Below are 27,753 nucleotides of genomic sequence, written 5' to 3' on the forward strand. Positions count from 1 at the left end.
TTTGGTGCATTTTAGTAAAATGATAATGAGGATTATCTGCACTCGGATACGATTATTTTTGCAGACGACATGCTTCCTTATGTAAAGGAGGGAAGAAAAGCTTCCTTCATGAATGGATCCTCTGAGTTTGTTCCAATTTGGCATTTGACATCCTGCTGAGGGACTCACTCAGGTTTCCTCATGCATTAATGCATTGTTGTAGGACATTAGAGCCTTATCAGCGTACAGCAGCTGGAACGTTTCCAGATGGCTCAAGTGAAATAGGGGGTAATAAGGCCACTAGCAGTTGGTCGGTGAATCTGGCAGCCTCTTCAAAGCATTGCTATTTGAGGTGAATCTCGTGGCTGTACGCTGATGTGTTTCATCTTTCTTCTCACAGGCTTCTTAAGAAGTTAAAGATCAAATTTTTTGATAATCTATTAAAGGATGGATAGAAAAAATGAGTTGGACAAATAATCTGAGTCTAGAATTTTACTGCATTATGTTTGTGGTGCATTTAATTACATTACACAGTTGCAAAGCTTGAAGTTTACAAAGTCTAATACCATTAGCTGTATTTTCCAAATGTTATACTAAGTTCCATTGTAGTAAATAAAGATGACCCACCTGCAAGCAGTTCTACACACATGATCAAGAAATGCTACAGCTGTAAAACTGTTTAGTGTTCCTAAATTTAGAAGGGGCATTTTTCACTTCTTAAGCACCTGTGTGTTTGTGGGTGTCCAAAAAACACAAGCTTGTTTTTTGGACAAGTTTGTGTCCCCCATATTTCCTCCTTTATATGAGGGGAAATACATGGGCCTCTTTTTATATTGGAATAATGATTGAAAAGTAACTTTTTTGTGCTCTATTTACTTCTGTTACAGCCAAATATTAAGCACACGTGTGAAGTACGTGGACAAACATTTCAGACGTTTGACATCTTGATATGTATTTTTATTTTTTTTTATGTACTTCAGTACAATAACAAAAAAAAATTAAAGAAATATTTTTTTATTTAATTTAGCTGTAAGCCATGAGCATCGGAATAAACAAAAATAAAGAAAAATAAGTGCTTGAATTGGATCAGTTTGTGTAATGAGTTTATATATTTCACTTTTTGAAATACGTAAATGACCTGATATGAATTAATATCTGCATGGTATTCTGAGCTATTGGGATTCGCCAGCATCTGTTGGGATTTCCAAAATCCACTTCATACAGAGCTGCTTTTGTCTGGTGAATGTAGCGTTTCAAAAAGGGTGAAATGCAGAAACAAATGATTTTCTTTGATGTCTCTCCAAACACTGAGGCCGTCCGAAGCACCCAAATTTGACTGCAGGTGCACAAGATCAAGTTTTGCCAGGAGATAAAATCATACCGAGATAGATCAAAACTCGCCTGCCCAAGGCTTATTCGCCCATGAAATCCTGCAGCTGCAGCAGAAACGATCACATGGTCCAGTTTGATGAGATCTGCCGGCCTTATTGCATCCCAGAAAATCCAGCTTTTGGAGAAGGAGAAGCTCGTGTCTTGTGCAGGTGTCTGAAAAACAGCCGGCAGCTTTCAAACCATTTCTTTCACCCAGGCATTTTTTATAGACACCCCAGCTCCATTTCTGGGTCATATAAATTCACTTAAACTGAGAGCGGTGTACTCCAGATGAGGAGCGTTTTCTCCTCCAGCTGACGATCAGAGCTTCAAGTTCTCAAGCTGTTGATGTAAAGGCCACATCACACCAATGTGGCCTTTACCAACGGGTCTTGAAGCATATTGATGCTTACTTTTTCTTGCTCAGAATTTCACAAGAGTTCTCACTTGAAAGGCTCTGTTGCTCGTCGTCGAGTAAGGTTTGAAAGTGGGGGCGCCACAAACCACCAGTGTTAAGTCGCGGATCTGATTCCAAGTCTGAATTTATCAAAGGAAACGTAAATAATTGCCTATATGTAGGTTGAAATGACTGTGAGAACATGCAGTATTTATGTAGGATAACAATCCAATACACAGTCTGTGGTTGGAAGCTTTATTCAAACACAATAGTCTCACTCATGAACATAAATTACTTTCAGTGTTTGAGTCTCTGCCCAGGTTTCCTCTGCTTTGTTGAACACAGCTACAGGGATCCTGAGTCATCGTTAGCGTTCGCTTCCTGCACTCCCTTTTCTTGTTCAGCCTTCTACAATTTGCATGCCCCACTGTTGTTTTGTGAGGTTTTGTTTATCACAGCGATGGCGAAATCCGGTGTCTGACTCACCTCTGGGCTCCATCTGTAGCTCAGCTTGTTACTTCCTTTCCCCTGCTGTCTCAGTGAGCAATTCTTATAACATCACTTACCATCACCTCTGGGAAAGCTTTGGAATATGCTTTTAGATCAGATTAGACTCTAATTGTAGTCAAAAAAAGTTAGAAACACAACAACCTTAAGTGAATTTTTTTTACTAAGTCTCCATCTAAGCAGGCTAAAACTATCACTTTGTGCTGCTCTAATTAGTCTTTTCCTATAACATTCCACAAGGTTGGAACATGAAGAGATGGAAAACTTTGACCCATCTTCTTGCTCTGTTCTTTGTAGCACATCCTGCAGCTTATCTACAAGAGATGGGTGAGCATGGGTGGATCTGTGTTGATTTGGACAGGATTAATTTTGAATAATTCATAATAATTCATTCAAACCCATTAAAAATTTTAACTGCTTTTTTTTTTTTAACATACAAAGGACCTGGCCAGAACATTTGTATATGTGTGTTCTTCTGTTGTGCTGCTGCTTCTCATGACCCAATGGGGGTTAATATTGGCTTCAAAACAACAATCTGATGGGAAGCTAGAAAAGACTGCTGTTGTATTAAAAAGAGTTAGGCTGTGACCAAAGCTATTCAAGCCTAAAATACCATCTCGGAGCAAAACATGTTGAAGGTAGCACAGACGTCCCCAATGCCAACATCCACAGTCCATGTTTTTTTTTAAATTGCAAATATGATCAGGATTTCCTGAAAACTTGACAAGTGAATGGGAATAATAGCATTTTACACCAATCTGATGGTTCAATAACCTAAATAATGGATTAAGAGGAATAAATATTTTTGTTGTTTCTGTTTATTCAATAGTTTTATAGCAAAAAGATGTTTTATCAATAAATTTAACCCAAATAAAGTTTGTATTTTCTCTTTTTCTTTTTTTGTTGTCTTGATCGGATAATCCTATTGCAATAATCTCACACGACCATACCCTGTATTTATTTTAACACTTTTTAATTGTCTCTAAACAGAGTCCCAATAAGTGTTCAAGAAGCTGTAAATGATCTTATTTATTTGTGCATTTGCTCATGAGCTCACCGGCATCCTGTTCTTTTCTCGCCATACAGAGAGCATTATTAAAGACAAAGAGTTTGAGGTGATGATGCAGATCGACTGTGAAGTTACCGACACCAGGATCCTCCACATCAGGTCCTCCAGCATCCCGCCGCTGCTCCGGGTCAACCAGACGGACACATTTTACCAACACTCCCCGACCGACGGCAAGCCTGCGCCTCCGGTCGGAGTGCTGATGGGCTCATCGTAACGTCATCCTAACCTCCAGTCGTCTTCGTAACTCCTCAGCGATTGGGAAATAACCTAAACACCTCACTTTATGATTATTTTCTATAGATAAGGATAAACTCTGTGTGGTCCCACAGATTTTATATTTGTGATTTTAAATGAAGGGAAAGCATTTTTCAGAATTGCACCATATTAGAATAGATCAAAAGCTGAGAGCAGAGGCTGCCTCCTTGGGTGGCAAGGCCGACTCCCCCCTCCAGCCCCTCACATCCATATCAGGGTAATTGTTAGTCTGCAGGGAGTCGAGCATTGAACTCTGAGTCACCCCATCATCGTCACACAAGTATTTCAACTCCTAAAAGCTCTGTTTTTAGGAGTTTTTCACACAGTGATATTTAAAGACATCAAAAACAACTGTTTGATGTTGGTGTTTAGAGGGATAACAGGTTCAGTTTTTATCTAACAGAATGTGCTGTTAAATTTTAATATTTTTTATTTGTAAAATATTAAGATATAGCTATTGCATTCACAGCAGAAAAACATTCAACCAACTCAGGAAGTTGAATTATTATTATTTTATTTTTATTTTTTGCATTTTAATCTACCTGGCTTTAATTGGCGTACCGTGTTTTCCGCACTATAAGGCGCACCACATTATAAGGCGCATAGAATAGACGCTACAGTAGAGGCTGAGGTTACGTTATGCATCCATCAGATAGAGCTGCGCTAAGGAGAATGTCAACAAAATAGTCAGATAGGTCAGTCAAACTTTATTAATAGATTACAAACCAGCGTTCTGAAAACTACGTTCATTCCCAAAATGAATAAACAGTTGTTGCTTCCTCCACTTCCGCACCATTGATTCGTTCATGTTAAATTCTCTCGCTGCTGCTCTATTCCCGTGTTCTACTGCGTGACTGATCGCCTTGAGCTTAAACTGCATCGTAAGCGTGTCTCTTAATAGGAGCCATTTTGGGGTCTTTACACAAACACACAAATGGAAATGAAACGGCACGCTTCGCGCAGTCATATATCCCAGCATGCACCGCGCGCTTCTTCTTCTATGGGGGAAAATGAAGTCGGCGGCTGCTTACCGTATTTGCAAGACCTGTTGTGGCTCAATATTGGTCCATATATAAGGCGCACCGGATTATATGGCGCACTGTCGGCTTTTGAGAAAATTGAAGGTTTTTAGGTGCGCCTTATAGTGCGGAAAATACGGTATTTTAACTGCTCTGTTTCCAGCCATGAATAATTGTAGTTCTTAATTTTAAAAAAATTTTTTTTTTTGTCTTTGCACTCTCTCATGGTTATGAACAGATACCAGTACTGGACATATTTATGTCTAAATGTTATGTAACGGTATACATTCTTGGTTCCATGCGTCTTGCTCAGTTTTGTGTTTGTGTCAAAATTATTATTTTGTGTCATTCTTTTTTTCTCTCCTATGTGTTGTTTGTTTTTTCCAAACTGATTTGTCCTAAATGATTTATTTTATTTAAGATTAACGGAGACCTAGAGAAGCTACACATAATTTTATTTTTTGTCAGTTTATTTTAAAACTTAATTGAACAAGGGGAAAAGCACACTTGGACAAAATATTTGAAGGCTTCCTCAGTCTTCATTTTGTTTTTATTTTTACTTGTATTAAAATTAAACCTGCTGGATTTTTTTTTTTTTGTATTGTTGTATCCACCTACATAGCATTGATGCACTGTACATACAGAACAACATTCAGTTTTGGCTTTAAATACCTTACCTTTCTGGGCAGGTGGTTCTTCTCCTAATGATGCCTTCTGTTGCTTTGACATGAAGTGATGAAAATGTAAATTGTCCTTTGTTTTCTATTATCCAGGACCAGGTTTTGTATGGTGATATAAGCATATACCTATCCAAAAGTGTGTTTCTATTAGCAACTGATGGTTGCTTTTGATTAAAAATGATCATAAAAGAGCATAACAAGTTTTCCTGTCATGCCTCTTTGTGTTGCATTTTAAGATACAATTTCTTAAATATTTTTGGTTCACCATCCAAAAATGTGAAATTATGCATTTCTGAGGTTTTGTCTTTTTATGTGTTTCATGTAAAATAAACACTGGATTTTCTTTCAATATACTTGTGTGTATCTCTTGGCTTGTTTTCAAAAATCCCTTCACTGCTTTACTTTAAAATGTCATGTACATTCCTGCTTAAACATTCCTCTTCGCTTTTCCCAGAATGACTGTTTACATCCAGAGAGTATGCCCTAAATTACTGGGTAAAACATTCATTTCTTCATTCTTTAACTACTTCCTGCAATTATTCCTTTATTCTGTGCTCCAGGTAAGTAACATTTCAAAGCTGCAACTAAAGCTACCTTTACATTCTCTGACTGCGGCAGAACAAAGCCTAATTCTTCTTTGGCAATTATGGGGGATTTATTACAGAGAGAGGATGTGTTTTCTGACTTCTGGCATCCATTTTTGATGCAAAGAGGAAAAACAAATTGCTATGTAGAAAACTGAAACTTTTTTTTTCTGTTTCAAAGAGAAATCTTCTAAACGTTTTTGTTAAGCCACTTTTTTCTAGATTGTTTATACATTACCTTACAAAATTATTCTTAAGTTTCTAGCCTATTGCCATGTAGCAACCACAGTGTTTATTGTACTTTCTTTGACAGACCAACAAAAAATGGCTGAAAATTAAAAAAATTAAGTGTGGTATTTGTGTTCACGCCCCTTTTATCTGATGCCTCTAAATAAAATAAAATATCATAGGAAACCAATTAGCTGTGTTAGTTATGAACTTGACCAATCTACGCTTTATGTAAGATTGATAGGAAGAAACTCATAAGAAGTCCCAGACGAGCTCAAAACAAAACTTTTAGCTGGTAACACTTTATTTGACGGATTGTGAATAAGGCCGTCATGACACCTTCATAAACATGAGTAAGTCTTCATGAATATTTATGATTCTTGTCATAAAGTGTCATTCTATAAATCATAACACTTTTAATACAAAGTTGACACTATTCAAAATATCTTTATTATGACAACTTAGATAAAAGTATTACTGATTAAACTTTAGCTTTAATAACATAAATTTTTAAAGTTTAATTAGTATTACTTTTATAACAAATTTATGTCAAATCATGATTTCTTTGTTAATGTCAAGTTGTCATAACTAAGACATTTTGAATAATGTCAACTTTGTATTAAAAGTGTCATGATTTACCGAATGACACTTTATGACAACAGTTATAAATATTTATGAAGACTTACTCATGTTCATGACAGCTGTTATGTCATGTTTATGACAGTGTCATGACAGTCTTATTCACAACCCGTCAAATAAAGTGTTGCCATTTTACACTTAATTGCAAAACACTGTGGGGTAAACACTAACATCATGCTGAATGTATTGCCCCTACAATAAGGCATGCTGGTGGCAGCAGGGGTAGAGATTTTGTTTTCCTTCAGCAGTCTAAGACGCTCTCCATCTAATCTTAGGCACAAATGTGTAAAGCCATATGGCAAAAGATTTTCAGCTGTTACTGCAGCTAAGGTGGTTCTGCAAAGCAATGACTCATGGAGGTTGAATACACCATTCAGACCTCTATTAGTAAAAATTAAAAAATGACATCCATGTTTTATGTTCCTTCTATTTCATAACTGTGCACTTCTCAGGGGTTTCCACCTGAGGAACTGTGGAAAACGTTCAAGAGGTATCAACCTTTTAACAAAAGGCATAATGCAATGAATCGTGATACAATGATTGAAGGCGAACTTATTTTATTTTTATAAAATGTAAACTTTAATATGAACAATGTAAACACTAAGTATATATGTACATTTGGCTCAGTTCTGAAGCCAGTGTGGACTGATCTACAGTCCATTCAGAAATGAGGAATCAAAGGACTGTTAAGGATCGACATAAGCAAACTTAATGTTGTATGTGACCTGGTGCCTATTGTCCCAAGCGTACAAAACGCCTTCCTTCGGGTTATAGTCGATCTGTGTGGTGTACGTGTAGTTGTTGATGAAGGGCATTCTGGGAGTCATCTGAGTGTTTGTGTGCGTATCGAAGGCATACTCCAGGTTGGCGTCCCTTTTGTTGTAGCTGTCCACAGCATACAAGACGCCACACACGACAAAGCAATTCCCAAAATTGTTCCTCCTAAGCCCGGTCCTCCAGGTGGTCTCGCTCTGCATGCTGAGGTCCGTGGGGTTCAGACGACTCAGGATGACCACTTCCTGTAAGAAGCCTTCGTCATCCAGCGCAGGGTAGATGATCCACAGGCCGTTCTCGTCCACGGCAAAGTTGATGGATGAGTGGCTGCGCCATTCCCATGGCGATGAAGACTCCTCAAACACGGCATCGTGCAGCATAGTCCAGGCAGCCACATAGCGAAGTCGCAGGTCGTACTTGATGATGTCCCGGGAGAAGGCGCGGTTGTAGTAGAAGGCCCCGCCATAGACCACATGGCCTGTGCCGATCCAGTTGTAAGGGAGCTTGTAGGAGTTGGTGAAACGGCCTGGGATAATGGTTTCATTGAAAAAGATAGTGGACATTAAAAGTCAACCCACTCATGTTAGAATATCAGGGTTTTATGGTATGAAATAATGAAACCAATTATTAAGTAAGTAAGTAATTTCAGTACTTTATCCTGCTTTAATGTTGCCTATAACCTTTACAAGTCGATGTTTAAGAGAGAAAATCATTTCAATCAGATTTAGATTATGAGGATTTTGCTCCAGCACTGATTGCTATTTGAAAGTGTTGATGATTATCTCCACCAGTTCCAGCTGAAGAACACCAGTCATAAAGCATGATGCTGCCACCATCATACTTCCCTTGTGTTTGCATGGTGTTTGTTATGTCCACTGACTTCTAGGGGTCCTCACATTAGAGGACTGCCTTTGCTCCTTTGTTTGTTTGCAGGCTACTGTCACATCTGGAAGCACTTCCTCCTAATCAGTGGACTCCATAAAAGCTTCAGTGTTGTTTCCCCCTGGGTATTTCTGTGACGTGGTGGACTCTGAACTGAGTACTCAGTGTTGTGTCAATTCTGCTTAGGTCTTATTGACATGTGAACTTCTGTGTGCTAGAAATATTGTTTAGATGGGCAGTTTGGTAGGAGTTCTCCACCATTTTCTTTTAACTAATTTCTTCCCCATTTTGTGGCCAGCCTGGGAGCTTAGGAAATGTAGTTTTTATTTTTGTTCAGACAAGAGTGATTTTGTTTTCAAGATGGAAGGAGTGCACTTTTCTGTATTGTTTTGGCCTTGGAAAGTCTGAAGTTTTCACTTCCCTTGTGTTTGTAAGACTCAGGGCCAGTGGAAAATAAATAATTGAGATGTGACTTCTTTTAGTTGTTGGCTTCACATTTAACTTGCAATTTGTGTTACACTCTGTGCCCACCTAGACTCACTTAAAAGGGTAGCAACAGTGTTGTTTTGGTAATGTGAGGTGTCGATATTGCACCAAACTTGCCTTTGGGAATTAAAATCAAATAAGTTAAACTTGGACTTATTAGGGCTCATTTTCCAACTTTTGCTTAATTTAATTGGGTTAATATGTTTTTCTTCAAGAGAAAAGGAGTCTGTATCAACATGTCATTGACCACAATATAAAGAATAGAGGAGCTTGTTGTACTACACTGTCAGTTCTTGCTAAAAAATAGCATAAATCATTTAATGTTGCTCTGGACCTGTTGTCAAAATGTCTTGGAAGGACGTCCAGTTCTTTGACAACTGCCTTCAAATGTTTGCAAAAACAGGAAATAACCTTTTCAAGTCTCTGTGGAGAACATTTGAGTCACACTCCTTTAGATAATTGTTTAATATCAGCGACATTGGATTGTTTTCGAGATTTAATGGTCAGTTTAAGGTCACGTCACCGCAATTCAAAATCTGCTCTTTGACAAGGTCACTCCAAAGTCCTATTCATTTTTAGAGGGCTTGCTGGTGTGCCTAGGGTGTTTGGACTTTGCAAGTGCATAATCCAAATGCACTTGAGCTTAAGGTCTCAAGGGAAAATCTGGACATTCAGCTTCAGCATTTAGTCAAAATCTTGATTACATCAACTGCAATAAGTTGTCTTGGTTGTACAGCAGCACAAGCCCATCACACTACCACCACTGTGTTGAAATGTATGAGGTTACTTTTTGTTATATCAGCTTTAACAGAATACACATCTACAAAAAAGTTCAAAATTTCTGTCCTCAGACAACATAGTACTTTCCCAAAAGTCAAGATGATTTTTGACAAATGCGAGACAGGCTTTTGTCGTCTTCTTGGTGTAATTTTTTTTTTTTTTCCTCTTGAAGTCATTTTTCCCATGCTCTTCTTAGTTCTAAATTGTGATAATTAAATAAGCCAAGTTGTGCCTACAGTGCTTTGGATGTTGTTCCGGATTTTTTGCAAGCCCCCTTTATGAGTCTTTAATTAGTTCTTGGAGTAATTTTGAAAGGCCAGTCATTCCTGCAAAGGTGCGCAACTGTTCCGTGTTTTTTTTTGATAATAGCTCTCACTGTGGTATGGTGGAGTCCCAAAGATTTTGTTGCTCATCTGTTCTATTGTTAGATTAGGGTACGATGTGTAAATTTTTTTCTGGGTTAACCGGAGACACAAATTGGGAGGTGGAATGTTATTTAATGTGAGTTTTAATGTGGGGATTATTTCTGAATGCAGCCATGTTGCCGATTATAAATGGATGTGTACAATTGTGCAATCGTGTTATTTTATTAATTTCTTACTCTACCTACTCACCCCTTTTATTTTTGTTTTTCAATCAAGTTGTAAAGGGCTATCGGTCAAATTAAACGTAGTGAAGGCTATAAACAGATTTATTGTGGTCTCATTTTCTACACCACAAAAAGATAGTATTTTAAATGAGGTGTGCTGACTTTTTATAGCCACTGACACCCATTGAAGGAAAACAAGAGAATACAGTTATTGCGAAACCGGTGGCTCTTACCTTTTTTGAAAACCTCCAGATTGTGGAACTCCAGGAGATTATTCCCGTAATGGAAGTTTGTCACATAGATTTTGTCATCATTGGACTTGGGATCCTTCATCCAAGCTCCCTCGGGTCTGCCATAGTTGTTGTGAGTAACTGGCTCAGCGATACTTGCCAAAGTGTCTTTACACTCCCCTGTGAAAAGCACCCAGAGAGAGGGTAAACGTGAGAACTTTAGGGCCAGTTAATACTCAACCTAGACCATGCCAAGAAGTCTGAAAATAATTAGGAGTTTTTGGTTTTAACAACATGAATTAGACAAAGGTTCCCATAAGCAAACAGAGCTTAGCTGAGTTTTGGAATTTTCTGAAAGAAATTTCCATTTGTTTTTCTCCAAATGAGAAACATTAGGCTGAGTTAGTGCTTCTAATGTGGATAAATATAAATACACAGAACATTTTGTTTTGCTGGCTAAGTCCTAGTAGACACTGGTGTTTTTACTGTTCAGGCACATTACAGGTGTGTAAGGTGTGTAATTACAGGTGTGTAATGTGCCTGAACATTACACATTACAGGTGTATGATGATCTTTTATCATGAAATGATAATGATAAAAGATCATTATTTACCAGCTTTGCTTGTAGATGACTCCTTTTGGCTTTTCATTGGTTCCTGTGCCTCAAGGTCATCTGCCATCACATCTTCTTCTTCTTCCCACTTAAATTTGTATTCTCTCTTGATTGGGGCAGCCTGTTCTGGAGTAGTGGTGACTTTGGCGAAGGTGGGTACAGCTGTGATGGTGGGCGGAGCATTGTCACCAGGTGTATAGGACTCTGAGGACTGAGGGGGAGCAGTTTTCACATACAGGGTTGAAGCATCAGTCTGGGTTGAGGTGGGATATAATGCAGGATGAACAGGAGGTGAAGATGGAGGGGTATTAGATGTGGCAAATACAGGGACAGTTGTTTGAGTCTCTGCTATAGCATTCAGACCAGAAGTCGTCTTTGTTTGATCTTTGAACTCAAAGCTAGTGGTTTCCATCTCTGTGATGGGATAATATCCTATGGTTAAAGGTTGCCAAATGTCCTTAATGTCTTCCCTGAGGGAGGGTTGGGTTGTGATCACTATATTTGGATTGGTTGTTTCTGCAGGAATGATAGTTGAAGGAGCTCCTGTGGCTACTGTACTAGCAATTGTCCAAGGCGTGACGCTCCGATCCGTTTGAGATTCTGTAGTCTTGATCGGTAAAAGTTGTGTTGCACCGGTTGCTCTGGCTGTAACACTTCTCACTGTGGATGCCTCTCCAGACACATCCAAGGACTTGCTCCCTCTGTCACTGATAATTTCATTATGAGTCTCTGACATGGGTTTCGCTTCCTTTAGTTTTACAGGTGGGCTCATTTTATTGGCATTGTGTGCAGGATCCATCGTCTTCGGCCGGAATGACCTCAACCAAGTTTGGATCCTGGGCCGAGGCGCTCGATGAAGAAGGAGATTCTCTTCAATAAAGTAGTTGACCGGGCCTTCTCCGCTGAACTCGTGATATTCAAATACTAAAGACAGGAAAATTTTACATTAAAGAAAGCACATTCATATTTGTCTCAATTGTGCAACATAAATTCTCTAAAGCAGTGGTCTTAAACTGCTTTCCTCGAGGTCCAAAGTCCTTCGACTTTTAGATGTGTCCCTTCTACTACAAACTGAATTAAAATGTGAAACTGCTTCACCAGCATGCAGAATCACCATTAACTGTGAATTTTTAAAAAAAGCACCATTAAAATTAAATCTGTTGTTGAAGAAAAACCATATGGAGTCTCGTTAGCAGTTTGACCCAAGCTACGTTAGGTATTGAGAAACATGGCAGAAGATGCTACGATAACGTCAAACTAAACTGACCTTTTTGGTTTATGTGTATAGTGAAAATTAAACTGCACATCACCTCCAAAAAACATTATTGTCAAGGTGAAACATGATGGTGGCAGCATCATGCTGAAGAAAGGCTTTTCTGCATGCTGTTGCTGTGTATATGGTACTAAATGTCCTGGAAGAAAACTTGTTAGATGCTGCAAAAGACTTATGACCAAAATCCAATTGAGAACTTGTGATGAAACTACTAACAAGTAAAATTCACCAGTGCCACAAAACCTAAAATAGGCCTAAATAAAAATAAAAATGAGGTTCTACAAAATACTAACTCATCCAACTTCACAATTATTCAATACTTTTTGTTGCTGTGTCACATAAAATCCACCTTTAACACATGACAAGTTAATAGGGCATGAAGATTTTATTAAGGTACTGCATGTTCTTCTTTGCCCTCTTTTTAATCCTAAGTAACCCATCAATGTGCAAACTTTTGCCAGTGATTTAATCGAAACGTATCCAGTTAAAGGTAATTGATATTTAAAATTAAAACGCACAGTTCTCCCCAGGCTCTCCGTCATCCGCCACCATGTGGTCTGGCTCCATAGGATCAGGCTCAGATTTATAAAACGTCATCCCCCTGATGATCATCCCATTTGATCCAGGCTTCAATGCCTGATCAAATGGCTCCATGGCGTTGAGGGATTTCACCTCAGTGATCTGACCAGAGCTGTCAGGCTGCAGGCTCGGTGGATTTTCCCCAGTAAACTTCCCTTCAGGTTTTTCCTGTTGATAATAGAGAAACACTAGAAAAAGTGATGCTAATACATATATTTGTTGGTAGACTATGCCAATGACTAATGGTTTTAGAGGTAATCTGACTCATAACAATGAGTCATAATCAATAAGAAAGTCTTGGCTAGAGTCCGCTTTAAATTTTGTTTACCGGAATGTAGTTGTTCACTTTATTCTAGTTTTTAAAAAAAATACAATTATTTAGAACATGATGTCTAATTTCCATTTCATTTCTCTTTAATCCACATAACCAAAAAACATGTGGAGCCCAGGATGTGCAGATGGTTGGACTCCTTACTTTATATGAAAGCTAAAAGCTGGAAGGGATCAGCTACCTCAGAGAAGGCTGCTGATCCGGGATTTGCTTTTCTTCACACAAATATTTAATGAGATCATTAAATATTTGATTGATCTCAGTGACTGTTTTACACATTTGTTTTGCCTAACAGTGATTTTATGAAGAAATCATTGATCTAAACAGATAGTTTAATTGTCTTATAGACTTGAAAGCTTGTTACATTTGAGGTACTTGGGTTTTTAATGAAAGGTTCACAGTTACAAAGTAAACAGATGCAGGTTTTTAATGGACAGTGCAAAAGGTTTTAAAATGCTGCAGTGCTTCAGTTTGTAGGTGCAATTGCAGCTTTTACAGCTGAACCACCATATGATGCAGCTTTACTACAATAAAAGCTTTCAAACCACTGACAAACATCTGTTTGTAAATTTCATGAGTAATTTTAGCTATTTCTGGAACATTTAAGTCACTATTTTATAATTAAAACATTTGACTCGATTAAGTAAGCAAAACAATTTTTGCCTAAAATTAAGAGCAAGTTTCATAAGAATACTTTTTTTAGCTCTTAATAGAAATTTAAATTGTCCTGGATGAATGAAAGTATATGGTTTCAGTTCCTGCTGTAGAGTGTTACACATTAATGGAGAAGCAGAGTAAAAACATAATTTTGTTTCTAGTTCTGATCATGTTAGTGAAATACCGAAGGAGGGAAAGTCATGAGAAAAAAGTCTGGGTTGGCTGTCTGAGGGTAAGTAGTGTCTAACGCAATTGTTGATAATGTTACACAGAAATTATATGTAATTACTCTAATTATATGCAAATAAACTACTAGTAGTTTAGTCATTACAATGACACCACAGTTACTATGTTAATCCTTATCAATGTGTCAAACTTTGCCTCTCACCTGTGGGTACCGATAAGCTGCTGCCTCGCCGACATCGTCGGCTCTCCTTCTGTCCTGATGCGGATGAGGAAAAGGAGCAGGTGGCCTTTCAGTAACTTGCATCTTCAAAAGAGGATTCTCCTGAGGCTGCACTTTGCCAACAGTGTGGTTCAGAGATACTGCCTGGGAGATAAGAACCAGAACATATATGTAGGTTTTAGAGCATGTAACTTAGATTTAAGAACAAGACGTTAATTAATCAAAGTAGAAGAGAAGTTGGATCAAACTGCTTTCCGACTTGCATCTTTGCTGGCTGTTTCACTGTGCACTTTTCTGCCTGTAGTGCAGAAGGTAAGATTACTTTTTATATCGTCCCTGAGCATCAAAAGTTCTCTACTTAAACTGCTAATATGAATCCAAACCCCAATCAGTCTTGAAACATCACCAACTATTCTTTGACAAACATAGCTTTTAGCTGGTAGTTTTTTAATTTAAGTTAAGGGCTTAACGTAACAGCTAAGCCTTGTAATTCTGGAGTAATTGTGGTTGACCAACCTATCAAGATTCACCATTGTCCCAGTTTTTCTCTGTTTATAGATATTGAGTCACTGCGGTGCACTGAAAACCCAAACCCTTAGAAATGAATTTGTAACTTTTTCAAGTTGGATAATAACCTAGACCTTTCTTCGTCACTTGTTTTCTTTTTTTTTTTCAATTTTTGATGTTTATTAAATCCTTCAACAATTAAACATACAGTGAAAACAATTTTGACAATATCAATACTGTAAAGTATACAACATTAAGTATCTATACAGAGAAGGACTTGAATTTTTAACATTTTCCCCCCTGGCCCCCTCCCGATCCTCCCATACTCCTCCCACCACAGTCAGCAGAAGGAGCTAAAGCAAAAGAGAATAGAATAAAATAAAAAATAAAATAAAGTAAATGGAAAGTAAATGATTTCATTTATTTAAGTAAATGAAATCAATCTATAAAAACCGCTCTTTGCATTTACTCAGCTTATCTCTGTGCTATCTTAGTTTGATATTAGAATTAGTTTGAAAATCGATAAGAGAGTCTGAAAAAAGAAGGGAAACAAACACATATTTAAGTCTTCATGATTGCATTCATTCTCAAATGAAGAAATTATGATTAAAAAAATCACCTGCTAAATCAAAAATGTAAAAATAGCGACACAAAGCAGAAAATGTTTTAACTCTTTATTGCAGGCATTTCATCCACTGTACAACTGTTTTTTATTAGACATGTGATGGCTGATTGTAATTATGCCCTTCCATACAGTCACGTTGATGTCCCTGACTAACATTTAATGTCTGATGTTTATAAGACTTAAAACTGATCCAGTGTGTAGCAACACAGCTTTAGCAGCTGGATTCCTTTCTTCAGACTTGCCGTCCAAAACCCTGCTTTTGTTTTTGCTGCACCTGTTAGGGCGGGTATGATTTATGATCAACTGTATATTTAGTATGATAACTTGAGCACAGTCTCAGCTGCTCCTCCTCTATTTTAGCTGGAAAAACTTGTCAACACTGTAGTGAAGCATTAGTGTGAATGCTCAGAAGAGGCTGTTGTAAAGATTTCGCTTTATTCTTTCTAATCTGGACCATGTCAGAAGAGAAACATCCAATGCATACCATTTTGTGTTATTTTTATTGCCATTTTCATCTTTGAGCTAAATTTAATAGAAAAAAAACAACAAGTCAGAGGTTTTTAGTTTTGCTTGATGAAAGTAGCAACACATTAGTTGGTCAATTTCTACATGACAAAAATGAAGGGCACCTCTGTCATAGCATGAATTATAGTAAATCTAAAATTCGCAAAAGCTACCTTTGCGGCCTTGAGTTGGTGTTTTGTTTATTTCCACTTGGATTTTATTTCGGCATCACTTTACCTGCATCTTCTCGATGTGGTCCACTCGTTGCAGGAGCTTGTTTGTCAGAGAGTGCAGCTTCAGTAGATCCATCCCATAGAACGAACCCTCCAGCAGCTCAAGGATGGTGGAAAGCTGCAATGATCAAGGGATCTCCATCAAAACAGTGTAGCCATTCATAAAACAGTATGTATCCACTCTTAGGTTACTGAAGTTATGAGGTCCTTTGTGAATGTTATTCATTCTTTGAGGTCTAGGACTCTCAGGAAATGATTAAGGTTTGCAACAAGGCCTCTCAACAGTAATGGCAAATCTTTGAGCTCACATTATGTGAAATTATAATTGTTAAGGATTTTTTCACACTTTTTGCAGACGAAACTCTGAAAAGTGTGGCATGCATTTGTCTTTACCTCCTTTACCTGTAACTAAATCCAGTGCAACCAGTGCACAAAGAAAGCAAGTTTAATACCGGAAGAAAACTTGGAAGGAGTTGCAAAAAGACTTGAAGTCTTGAAGTACACCTTCCAACAGGACGATCCTAAGCCAGAATGACAATGGAATGACTCTGATTATTAAAGAAGAGGTAGGTGTCTGGATGGCCCAGTCAAAGTCCATTTCTACATTTAATTGAGAAGCAGTGGCAGGACTTGAAGCAAAGCTCGAGGCATTTTGACAGGAAGATAGGGAAACATTTTCAGTCTTAGATGGTTGGGAAAATATGGATCAACAAAATAATGACTCAGGGGCTCTGAATACAAAGGCACGCCACACTTTTTAGATTCAAAAATAGCTTTTTTTTTCCTGTCTGTCATAAAATACAAATACAAATCATCGCAGCTTGCAGCTAAGCAGACAAAATGAGAACATTTGAAGAGGGGGCTGTGCTTGGACAAGGTGCGCTCGAGTGAGATCCTGAACCTTGACATTTTCTTTTCCAGCTTCCCTGAGATTTTTCAGCCTGAACTCTGCACCGCAGGGGTTGACCGCCGACAGAGGCGCGATGCAGGCGCACTTGCACTCCGGTCCAGATGTGATTGTCTCCACGGTGTAGAAGTCCTGAACCGTGGCGCTTCCCTCTTCGATCCGCCGACAGGCGCTCCTGCTCAGGGGTCTGACAACACATTTACACCGACAGTCAGCGCCTTCCGACAGGGCTTTCACTTTGTCATAATCACCCAGCAGCTATAAAGAGAAGAGGATGGATAAAAAAATTTTCCCACCGCGATCAATTTAAAAGTTTGCATGGAAGATTGAGAAAAAAACCAAAACAAAACAAGTTAATAATGCACCTACTTTAGATATTATGTCCTCTTGACCTTCCATTTCTTCTTGCAGCTCGTCCTCTGCACTGCTCTTAAGTAGAGACGGATCGGGGACTTTTGGAACTGTACTTCTGCACTTAGGCGCAGCAGAGCTCCGAGAGGAAAAAGCGCAGCAAACCGCGACAAAAACGCATAACCTATACATGCTGTGAGCGTCCCAGAACTCCAAAGAGAGCTATGCAGATGCAGGTGTACGAAGAAGCCACAGCATGAAACTCAAGTCGAAGTACAAAAAACTATACCAAGAATGAAAAAAATAAATAAAATACCCTAATTATATTGCTGAAAAATTCTGAGAATCGACATCAACAAAAGCCATCAGTCATCCAGATTCAGATTATTCCCCCTGCTAAGTCATCGTTTACAGTCAGAATGAATGAAAGTTAAGAGGCTGAAAAAAAGGTGTACTCCTGAGAGAGAGGAGCCCCGGCATCTGCAGCTGCAGGGGAGCTGACAGGAGGCGGTGTTACACCAGACTGTGATCTGATCTTTTTTTTTTTTTTTTTTTTAATGGAAAAAAGCTTTACTGGAGTCAAACGTTTTCCGCAACCAAAATCTACAATACCCACAACATGTTTTAGGTTGAGCTTACAAAACAGAATAAATAAATGTTCAGACTCGTTTCAAACTGTTTTGCAGCACTAATATGTGTAACCGCTTCAAGTTGGGTTGTTGCTGCCCCCTACAGGGCTTCTACATGCATTTCCAGACGCCTTAATAGTTTCTCTAGTGATGGCATAGTTCTCAGACTTTGGTACAAGTACTACTGATGGCAGTCAGAACAGATTCTAATATCCATTATTTGCAAGTAATTGTGATGCAGAGCTCCAGACTCCAACTCCAAAGAACGCAAAAGTTGAATAATCAGCAACCAGGCTAATGACTTGATGTGCCACACTTTATGGAACATGGAAAAACAAATATATGAATCTAAAACAGTAGAATAAGTAGATAAAATAATACATGGCTAGACATATGCATTGATGGATGGTAAATGGGTGTTTGGACAGAAGGTGAATGTTGGACAAATCAATGATAGTAGGATAGGGAATACTTTATGAAATTACTCATATTTTTACATATTCCTCCTATATTCATTTTCTAAAGAAATTGCTTAAATAAAATCCCAATTCCAGATTGTATAGGGTCCATGAAATTGTTCACCTCAGAGACAATAAAACAGGCCATTTAAATTAAAATAAGTGTTTATTTATATTTTAAGGCACATTTAACTCATCCTTTTCTATTCGAAACATGGTTGACAAAAAGAAAATCAGAGGCCTACTTTAAGGCACATTGAATTATAAACCTTATGTTGTGATGCCAGCTCTATTATGTGAAAGTTGTGTGAATATGATTTATTTTGAGTGTGTTTAAAATGCAACAGTTAAAAATCCCGCCACTCCAACATCCAAATAACATTTCCCATCCCACTTATGAATTCAACAAAGGATTAAAAGAATAAAGTGCACAAGCCTTTTTGTCAAAGACTTCTTCATAATGAATTAAATTCTTACAGATGTCCCACTTTCAAATAAGATATTTGGGTGTTTAAAACCACAGTAAAGAGTACCAGAATAAATACCCAAGTAAGAGGTGTTAAAGCTGTGTGCTACTCCAGTGCTCAGACCCAAAACTCAGAACAGAGTTGAGTCCTCTAGCATCCTTCATGCTCTATTCTGTCCTCCGCCGCCACCGGCAGGATGAGGTGGGAAATACGGCTCCACAATCCACCGTACTTGTTGACATCCATCCTGTCGAAAGATACCGGGTGACCGTGAGACAGAAACTTCTTCTGCAGGTAGTCGTCCACCATCTCCTCCACGATGCTCAAGCGCATCTCGGCCGGGATCTCCTCTTCGTCACCCAGCAGCACTGTGAAGATCAGAAAAGTCTTCTTGTAGGCGGCATTCTCATGATCGCAGTAGCGGTAGAAGATGAGCGTGGAGCCTGGAGGCAGCTCTTCCAGGCGGTGAATCACCGCTACGGGCTTGTCTCCCTCGAATGCTCCTTGCAGCTTTCTGTCAATGTCCAGTTTGACCTGGTCGCTGTCTTGGCCGGCTTTGCCCGCTCCGTCAATGTGGAGGACGGAAGCGTTGCGGGCGGTGGAGAAGGCGGAGGCCAAACCCTGAGCTAGGCAGCGCATGGTCCTCTCGGCTCTGACGCCTGATGTCAGGATCAGGCTGACGGGCTCCGCGGGTTGGCTCGTCTGGAGGTGCCTCTTCAGGTGGATTTCACTCCTGCTCCAGAGCTCGGCGCGCTGATTGGTAAACTTCTCTTTTACTTTTTTCATCTGCTTGAGGAAGACATCTACCTGTTGCCAATCAGTCTTCTGAGGTTGAGATTCAGATTGGAGGTAATGCTGTGCCACGATGGCAACAAGTGCCACTATAGCCACTCCTACCAATAGTTTCATGCCTCCTGTCAAGAGAGGTTTAGATGCGTCTTACAAGGGATTTTATACAATTACCCATCAACATCAAACAGTGGATATATTTAAAAAATAGAGATACAAGTGAAAAAAAAGGACTTGAAATCATACTTTGATTGGCACATTCGTCAGGTTTTGTGCCGACTGGTTTCTGAGTTTCTGATGGATCTCCTTTGGAATAACCTTGTTGTTCGTCATCGGCTTGGTAATTGTTTGTCTTGTCCATTTCAGGAGGGTATTCGGCTTCTTCTGACTTTACTGAATCAATGAAAGAACAAACCTTCATATAAAATTTCTGACTTAGTGTAGGCTTTCTAAAACCAGTAGTGAAGATAACTGAATTTAAGATGTTGTATTATTGTCGATAAAATGAAACACAAAGTTTTTATTAGTGGAGTTTATGGAGAAATGCAGAAAATACACAGAAAACCACACAGAAAATATCATACTGCGAAATAACAACCTGTAGTAACACTCCGACTCGGAGGTTCATCTGTTGATTTCTCTCTATTTGACAAGTTATCTCGACTTTCATCATTGTCTTGTTGGCCAGAGTTCTTGTCCCCATCTTTATCTGGATCCACATCAGCAAAACAAAACAAAAATGAACATGAACATTATATGTGCTTAACACATGTTAAATTTGTCAAAAATATAAATTTTCTTCCAGATCTAGATGTGGTAAGAATCATTTGATCTTCATTTCCTTACCCCTTTCACCTGATGCTACGTCATCAGTAGAGCTCTCTGTAGTCTCCTTCTCTGTAGGTGTTCCTGTATTATTGTCTATAAAATGAAGCACAATGTTTTTATTAGTGGAGTTTATGGAGAAATGCAGAAAATACACAGAAAACCACACAGAAAATATCATACTGCGAAATAACAACCTGTAGTAACACTCCGACTCGGAGGTTCATCTGTTGATTTCTCTCCATTTGATGAGTTATCTTGACTTTCATCATTGGTTTGTTGGCCAGAGTTCTTGTCCACAGCTGGAGAGCTTTTGCCTTCATCTGAATCCGCACCTGCAAAACAAAACAAAAATGAACATGAACATTATATGTGCTGAACACATCTTAAATTTGTCAAAAAATATATATGTTTCCAGATCTAAATGTGATGAGAAGCATTTGATCTTAATTTCCTTATCCCCTTCTACTAATTCTACATCATCAGAAGAGTGCCCTGTAGCCTGACCTGTAGGTGTAGCTGTATTGTTGTCAATAAAATGCAGCACAAGGGTTTTATTAGTAGAGCTGTTTTTTTTTACAACAACTGACGGTAAGTTACTTGATTATGCTATAAAATGACACTATGTTCCCAGTAAACACATAATACTGCTCCTTTAAAAACTAGATCAGAGATCTGAACAAACATAATCCAATAAGCACAGCTGACAACATTTTCTAAATATATTAAACCAATAAAAGTAATACCTGATAGTTCAGCAGAGGGATCTGCAGAGCCTTTTGGCTGCTGATAGCCTGGTGGTGAGTCCATGTTTTTGGATTGGGTCGCTGCGGGAGTTGAGAACTGATAAACCACAAGTATATGTCATCATATGATTTGCACTACTGAGACACGTAGAAAAGTAATGGATTTTGTACAGTTTGTCATCACGTGGTTAAAGTTCAAAGTGACGCTGTAAAGAATCGCACCTGTCAATGAATCGCATGCAATAAGGAAGGTTTTTTCTCTTCCACTAATCTGTGAAATACTCAAAGCTCCTCAAGTGTTCTAATTTATAGCACTTAAAAAGACATTTAATAGTAAACAAAAAGCCAAAATAAACACAACAATCTTTGCTCAACTTCCCCTGGTGACATTACACCATAATACATGACAGCTAACTCACTGCAAAGCTAATAGCCGCTAGCACCCTGCAAATAAAACTCTCGAATCACTCACTTTGTTCATCGGGTTTGAACAAGGCATTCTCGAAATAAATTAGATATATACTGTAGGTACGAACTGCCTACTAAAAGGCGAGTATATCAGAAACATGACGAGACTCAGGTCAGGTGACGAGGGCTAACAAGCTTGCTAGTGTTAGCAAAGCTAACTGACTTAGTCAATGACCACAAAGCTTTGATATATTAGTAGAGCCTCTGAGCTATTCAAAACGAATAAGCATAATTGATATACTATCCACGATTACCAATTCATAGAAAAGCCTCCACCGACAACATCTCCGTGGATTAGAGGGAGTCCTTATCCTTCGGGTTGGAGTTTCACTTTCACCTGTTTACTCCCAGAGCGGAACGTACAGCAAGGCCCTTGTTTCTAGAGCGGAAGATTGTTACAGTGATACACCTCAACGGGTCCCGACCTGAAACGTTTCCCCAGCAACAAAACGGGGAAGTTTACGCACAGACTGGCTGCTGTCTGTTTCGTGTCAGGATGTTTCACTTTTTTGTTTAAATTTTTGCTGATTTGAAGCGACATCCAATCGATTTGAGAACAAGAATGGATTCAAAGGCGGCTAAAAATAAGGCTCCGGGCCAATTAAGAAGGTCGTTAAGGCAGACGGGGAAAGGTGAGCAAATTGACAGTGACGCTCGTTAGCTAGCTTAGCTTCATAGCTCTACTGTAATCGAAAGTCAAAGTTGGCATTAATGTTTCAACTAATGTTTACTATTTAATTCAAATAAATCACAATTATGTCCCGCATTTGAGGTTAAATTAACAGTTATGAGCAACTTTTAAATTTCATTTTCGGTTTTATTTTCGCGCAATAAACAACTTCCTGTTAACCACGACGAGGTGAAATGGAAATTGTCTTTCATTCGCAGTGATCCCTATCAATAGACAAAACAGAGGGGCATATGAGAGGAAGGGGAATAAGTAACTAATTACTGTGGTCATTATGGTCGCCTTTAATAAGTTTTTTTAACGTATTAAAGGTTAGAGGAGCAGCAGTTCAATCATAATATTGTTATTATTATTGAACTAATAACCCTTAGAAATCAGGTTTATGCAGTTATTTATTTGAAAATAGCTTCTTTTTTTAAACTCTTTATACTCTTATTTTTCTGTGACTGTAAAATACTGTTACCAACAACAATAATAATAATAATAGGGCTGCACAGTGGCACTGTTGCCTTGCAGCAAGAGTGTTAGAAAATGTATGGATAATGATAATAATAATCATCATCATAATTTTTTAAGTAAGAATGACCAATGACAGCTGTAATGCTTTTTAGTGCATTTTAATTTTATGAATTATTGTAATAAATTTGTACAAAATACCGTAAAACTATGTGTAACCAGTAGCGTTATTATTTTTATTATTATTATTATTAATCACTAATTATTTACAATAAGCAATCTCATAAAGTATTTCAGCAGTAATTTCTTAAAAGAAATGTGTCATATTTCTATTCTATATGATAGCAGTTTTTGATCTCCAGTATTTAAAATTAGAACTTATTTATATGCTGCATGGAATATATATTCCGTTATTTATAACGTTATATTGTTACGTATACAATTTAGCTGGAGACTTAATGCAATGCAATCTGCTGTTATGAAGCATGACCTCTTCCCCTTGTTGAAAACTGGACGTGTTGTTTTCAACAAGGGGCCAAAACTCTGTGTTTGTGTTTTTTCTTTATTATTATTATTTTTCTAAGTGCTATTCACCTTTTCAATAGAAACACTGAAGTTTGCCCAAATATTTCAAGTAAGTAATTAATCCCACTGGGAGAAGTAGCATAAAATTACCTTGTGCATGTATTTCACTCCCACAGCTGGTTAATGTGAGCAGATACTAACAAATGACTCACAATGAGAAAAAGACATTAGATCCAGGCTGATCAACACCTTACATCATGTTAAAAGGAGTTTAGGGAGCATTAACTCTCTAAGAATTATTGCACAAATTGTTCTTTCTTATGACTGGGATTTTTGTCAAGGATTATTTGCTCTATCACTCCTGAAAAAAAATGAGCAATGATTGGAAAACTATGATAAGAGTAGGTTGTGCTAGAAAATGGGACCTCTGAATATTACAGATACAAGTCAGGTCACCCTCATAAGTTCTGTTGAAGGCCTTTTTCTACTTGTTAAACATTAAGGGGTGCCATGTGACAGTGTAATTGTTTTTCTTTTCCTCTACAGTACTCGGCGTTGAGCCAACTCCAAGGGGTCCTCTGAAAAGGACCAGAAAGACATCAGAACCTCAGCCGTCACCAGCAGCTAAAGGTTCAAAAAATGTGGAGAACGGCTTGGATGATGAAGGTGGGATGCTCTAATTTTCAATTTATTTCCTCAGATTAAGTAACTAGGACTACCTTTAATTACAGTGCTCAGATGTGGCAATTCCTCATGGGGGGGTGAGTGACACGTGACAGAGGGTAGAAGGAGTAGTGACCCCTTGTATTTTTCTCCATACTTATCAGGTCAAACCACATAATGCAATACGATATCACTGGTCAATCTATCCGCCAAATTCTTATATTTTTTTTGTGTTGTATTTATATTTACTTATATTCTTATATTCTATATTCTTATTCCTTGTTTCTTGCATAATTTAAGGTTTTGGTTACTCACATTTAGTGTGTACCTTAGTATTTAATTTGTATTTTGTATTCTTTTGCACTTTTGCTTACTGTGTGTTATCTTTGTTTTTTGCCTGGGAGCTGCTGGTAACTTCAATTTCCTGAGGGAGTCTTCCCAAAGGATCAATAAAGTACAAGTCTAAGTCTAAGTCTGGCTTGAATTGTTATTGAACAGAGTCTCCTACCAAGAAGCAGCGGTTGGATGCCGGAGAGGGACGTGGTGACAACCTTAGTGATGATGACATGGAGGTCCAGGACTCAGACAAAGACACGGAGAACTGTGAGGACCTGGAAATGGATGAGGTTGAGGAGCCATTAAAAGAAACCAGTCCACCAAAAACATATAAAGGTAAGGACTACATGTAATAAAAACCTATAAAATGTTAATAGTTCTTAACTGCACTTTGGAAGGACAAAAAAGTAAAATGAACCCTCTGAGGTAATTAAGATTATGATTATTAATTTATTTTTGTTATTATTTGTATAATTATATGGATTGATTTTCCAGTTTTTACAGCTATTATAAATCAGAACTGAGCATAATTTATGTCTTGTGTTTCTATATGTAATTTTAATGGATTTTACTGTTTTTTTCCCGTATTAAACAGACCGCTATGAATTTGTGAACCTTTCTCCTGGCGTCGTCCTTCATAAATCCAAACCCTCCCTTTCTCCATATGAAGATTCGCAAGGAATGAAGACTATAAAAGGTTTGAATATTTTGTGTTAAGGAGAGCAAGATGAAATGGTTTGATTATTTTATTTCTGTGTTTGCAGGTAAAGTATTACATTTGTGGAGGGAAAATAAATGTATGGTCGTAACCTGATTTTGATTGTTTTCATTTAAAGCTGAAGTAAAAGCACCTTCAATGAACAAAGCTCATTCACACATCCAACCAGCAGAGAAGAGGCCTGCTGTGCCGATCACCAGCATGGATGAGTATAAGAGAATAATGGAGGCCAAAGCCAGGAACGCAGGTACTCAGTGTTTTCTATGATAACGTTTATGTTCACAAAGCTGCATTGAGCAAAATTGAAATTTATTTATTTTTCTTTCTTTTTATGTCAAAAACGAAGCCACATCGCCTCTGGTTGTACCTAACCAAGTCTCCCAAAGTTTGTACTCGATTTCGGCGAAAACGTACCCAACCAAACCACGTGAAAACAACATTCCTCATCAAAAAATGGCAGATCATCTGACAAAACAAGGTATTTTTATTTAAACAAAGAAGAAAATCTGATGTCATTGGCAGGTTTTTCCACACTGACAGTGGATTTTTTTCTTTATTTTCTTTTTCTTTAAGATGGAAAAAAGAAAACGGCTGGGATTGAGATAAGCTCTGGAAATTCTTGTAGAGGTGGTATAAATATTTATTAACATTATCCTACTCATTACTCTGTGCCGTGCCATTTTAACAAAAGTTCTTTATTTATCCCAAGTCAAAATAAATGCTCTCCTATCGTTGCAGGGTTTTTTTGGTATTTATGGCGCTTGGTTTTGTTGGTGCTGCTCAGCTCTGCCACCCTGCTGGCTTACCGGATCCTCCCTGTGCTGCAGAGTAAAGCAGGAGGGCAACAACCCCGAGAAGCTATACCAGAAAAGTTTTCTGACAGCTTGTCGCATCTCCAGTCTCAATTCCCAAGTCAGCGAGAAGAGCTGTGGAAGAGAACCCAGATCCACCTGGGAAAGCACCTTAAAACCGCTGAGCCAACCGAGCCAGTGAGTCTGATCTTGGTAGCAGGTCTCAAGGCAGAGAGGACTCTGCTGTGCCTGGCTCGGGGCCTGGCCTCCACCTACTCATCCGCCCTCAACGGCTCTGCCCTCCTCATTGACGGGGTAAGTAAAGCCGACCAGGACAGCGACAGGGTAAAGCTGGACGTCGACAACCAGCTGAAGGCGGCTTTTGAGGGAGACAAACCAGCGGTGGTCATCCACCGCTTTGAGGAGCTGCCTCCGGGCTCCACCCTAATTTTTTACCGTTACTGTGATCACGAGACCGCCGCATACAAGCAGGCGTTCCTGTTGTTCACCGCGCTGCTGCCGCAAGACGAGGTCAGCAGCGAGCTGAGCCTGAAGGAGGTGGAGGAGCTGGTGCAGAGCCACGTGGAGGCAAAGCTGGTGGACTCCACAGGCAAAACCTCCTTCAATGAAATGGATATAGACAAGTTTGGCGGGCTGTGGAGCCGCATCTCCCATGTGATTCTGCCTGTAGTGTCGGAGGTGAAGCAGGAAGAATGCCAATGAGTTATTTTTTTTGTTTTATTTTTTTAAGGATGCGGTGATATGGGTACTATGACCAGATATACCACAGAAATGTGTCTTTTTAGACACGTTTTACACAGATTTCCTTTGAAATGTTTGAAGGACGCATTGACAGCTATAACAGATGAAAACCTACTGAAGTTGCAGTTTTTTTGTGTTATGATTTTTTTCCTCTTTTAAAGATCAGATCTAACAACATCATTTAACTTGACATTGACATATACAGGATGTTTTCCCACTCGATTTTGTTGTAGACGATAATTTCTCGTTTTGTTTTGTCCCTTTTTCTGAAGCACTTTTTCTTCAGCAAGACACAGAATTCATCTGTAAAGATAACAAATGTTACAGTTTCTGTGGATCTGTTTTTCTTTGATTTCAAATCTCAGAGGTGAGCTGACGAGGCATTCGCAGAAGTTTGATGTGCACTGAACGTGTCTGTTTGCTTTAAGCAACTGGATTTTACTAAAACAAGCATTTTTTGTGTGTGATATTTCATCTTAAGATGTATTTTGTTGTGCTTCTAAGATTTGCATATTTTTTAATAGCTGTATATATATATAAACTGTATGCTGGATATGAAAAGGATCAAAATGCCAGGAATCTTGTTTAAATGGGGTAGATTTAAAAAAAAAACAAAAAAACTTTCAGGTTTATGTGAGTTCTTTTTTTTTTTTTTGCAAAAATATTTTTGATTGAATATGTCAAACACAAAATGTGCCTTAAACACACAAGAACTATTTAATAACTCCAATATTCATCATCTGTCTTGTACCATAGCAGGATGGCATCACAACTATGGTGTTTTCTCAGAAGTGTGTCCAAACAGTACTTAATTGATATATACGGTAATATAGATTTTAATTCTTGTCTTTCAATTTTGTATATTCTGTTGTATTATCGCTCTGAGATCATTTTTTCTGTGTATTGCTCATATGAATGTTTGAATATTTCCAATAAAGATTATTTTAATATTGAGTAAGTTGTCTAAAGCTTAAATT

The 27,753-nt window shown here is 38.3% G+C and overlaps 4 protein-coding genes across 12 annotated transcripts in view; 2 read left to right on the forward strand and 2 right to left on the reverse strand.

Annotated features, from left to right (window-relative positions):
• Positions 1–4,222, forward strand: part of atf6 (activating transcription factor 6) — a 32,175-nt gene extending 27,953 nt beyond the window's left edge. For both annotated transcript variants that reach the window (XM_032571670.1, XM_032571671.1), the window contains exon 16: positions 3,341–4,222. In XM_032571670.1, the coding sequence (XP_032427561.1) occupies positions 3,341–3,537 (197 nt within the window). In that variant the 3' untranslated portion in view covers positions 3,538–4,222. The remainder of the gene's footprint in view (positions 1–3,340) is intronic.
• A 3,046-nt stretch (positions 4,223–7,268) lies between these two features.
• olfml2ba (olfactomedin-like 2Ba) lies at positions 7,269–17,972 on the reverse strand. Its single transcript, XM_032571669.1, has 8 exons — positions 17,474–17,972; positions 17,099–17,362; positions 16,202–16,315; positions 14,311–14,472; positions 12,874–13,102; positions 11,083–12,006; positions 10,473–10,649; positions 7,269–8,028 (listed from the first exon to the last, which is right to left on the reverse strand). Exons 1-8 carry the CDS (start codon positions 17,645–17,647, stop codon positions 7,415–7,417), a joined length of 2,658 nt encoding a protein of 885 aa, XP_032427560.1. The 5' UTR covers positions 17,648–17,972; the 3' UTR covers positions 7,269–7,414.
• A 717-nt stretch (positions 17,973–18,689) lies between these two features.
• LOC116725912 (torsin-1A-interacting protein 2-like) lies at positions 18,690–22,213 on the reverse strand. Of its 8 annotated transcripts, none has more exons than XM_032572319.1 (7): positions 22,092–22,211; positions 21,370–21,466; positions 20,821–20,946; positions 20,645–20,719; positions 20,397–20,507; positions 20,045–20,191; positions 18,690–19,923 (listed from the first exon to the last, which is right to left on the reverse strand). In XM_032572319.1, the coding sequence occupies exons 2-7, from the start codon at positions 21,431–21,433 to the stop codon at positions 19,160–19,162; spliced, it is 1,287 nt and encodes a 428-aa protein (XP_032428210.1). In that variant the 5' UTR covers positions 21,434–21,466; positions 22,092–22,211; the 3' UTR covers positions 18,690–19,159. The 8 variants fall into 8 exon arrangements, with proteins under 8 accessions (XP_032428210.1, XP_032428208.1, XP_032428209.1 ...); XM_032572317.1 differs by having other exon boundaries at positions 20,821–20,958; XM_032572318.1 differs by having other exon boundaries at positions 20,821–20,958; positions 21,370–21,450; positions 22,092–22,205.
• Positions 22,214–22,272: 59 nt separating this feature from the next.
• On the forward strand, positions 22,273–27,730 carry LOC116725911 (torsin-1A-interacting protein 1-like). The gene is made up of 8 exons (XM_032572316.1): positions 22,273–22,469; positions 24,053–24,172; positions 24,668–24,841; positions 25,101–25,202; positions 25,342–25,470; positions 25,570–25,701; positions 25,797–25,850; positions 25,962–27,730. The coding sequence occupies exons 1-8, from the start codon at positions 22,400–22,402 to the stop codon at positions 26,735–26,737; spliced, it is 1,557 nt and encodes a 518-aa protein (XP_032428207.1). The 5' UTR covers positions 22,273–22,399; the 3' UTR covers positions 26,738–27,730.
• Positions 27,731–27,753: the final 23 nt, after the last annotated feature.

The sequence above is a fragment of the Xiphophorus hellerii genome, chromosome 9 (genome assembly GCF_003331165.1).
Source record: "Xiphophorus hellerii strain 12219 chromosome 9, Xiphophorus_hellerii-4.1, whole genome shotgun sequence".
NCBI classification, from domain to species: Eukaryota; Metazoa; Chordata; class Actinopteri; order Cyprinodontiformes; family Poeciliidae; genus Xiphophorus; species Xiphophorus hellerii.

What these genes read in the sequence shown, in the direction of transcription:
- olfml2ba (XM_032571669.1), bottom strand. Translation starts at nt 17,647, where the DNA reads ATGTATAGGTTATGCGTTTTTGTCGCGGTTTGCTGCGCTTTTTCCTCT. An exon ending in CGGAGAGCCTGGGGAGAACT is followed by an intron (nt 12,007 to 12,873) that starts GTGCGTTTTAAT and finishes TCCTGTCTTTAG; the next exon opens with TATTTGAATATCACGAGTTC. An exon ending in GTCATCTACAAGCAAAGCTG is followed by an intron (nt 10,650 to 11,082) that starts GTAAATAATGAT and finishes TGCTTTTCACAG; the next exon opens with GGGAGTGTAAAGACACTTTG.
- LOC116725912 (XM_032572317.1), bottom strand. Translation starts at nt 21,433, where the DNA reads ATGGACTCACCACCAGGCTATCAGCAGCCAAAAGGCTCTGCAGATCCC. An exon ending in CGTAGCATCAGGTGAAAGGG is followed by an intron (nt 20,508 to 20,644) that starts GTAAGGAAATGA and finishes ATGTGGATCCAG; the next exon opens with ATAAAGATGGGGACAAGAAC. An exon ending in GAGTCGGAGTGTTACTACAG is followed by an intron (nt 20,192 to 20,396) that starts GTTGTTATTTCG and finishes TCATTGATTCAG; the next exon opens with TAAAGTCAGAAGAAGCCGAA.
- LOC116725911 (XM_032572316.1), top strand. Translation starts at nt 22,400, where the DNA reads ATGGATTCAAAGGCGGCTAAAAATAAGGCTCCGGGCCAATTAAGAAGG. An exon ending in AGGAATGAAGACTATAAAAG is followed by an intron (nt 25,203 to 25,341) that starts GTTTGAATATTT and finishes TTTCATTTAAAG; the next exon opens with CTGAAGTAAAAGCACCTTCA. An exon ending in AGATCATCTGACAAAACAAG is followed by an intron (nt 25,702 to 25,796) that starts GTATTTTTATTT and finishes TTTTTCTTTAAG; the next exon opens with ATGGAAAAAAGAAAACGGCT.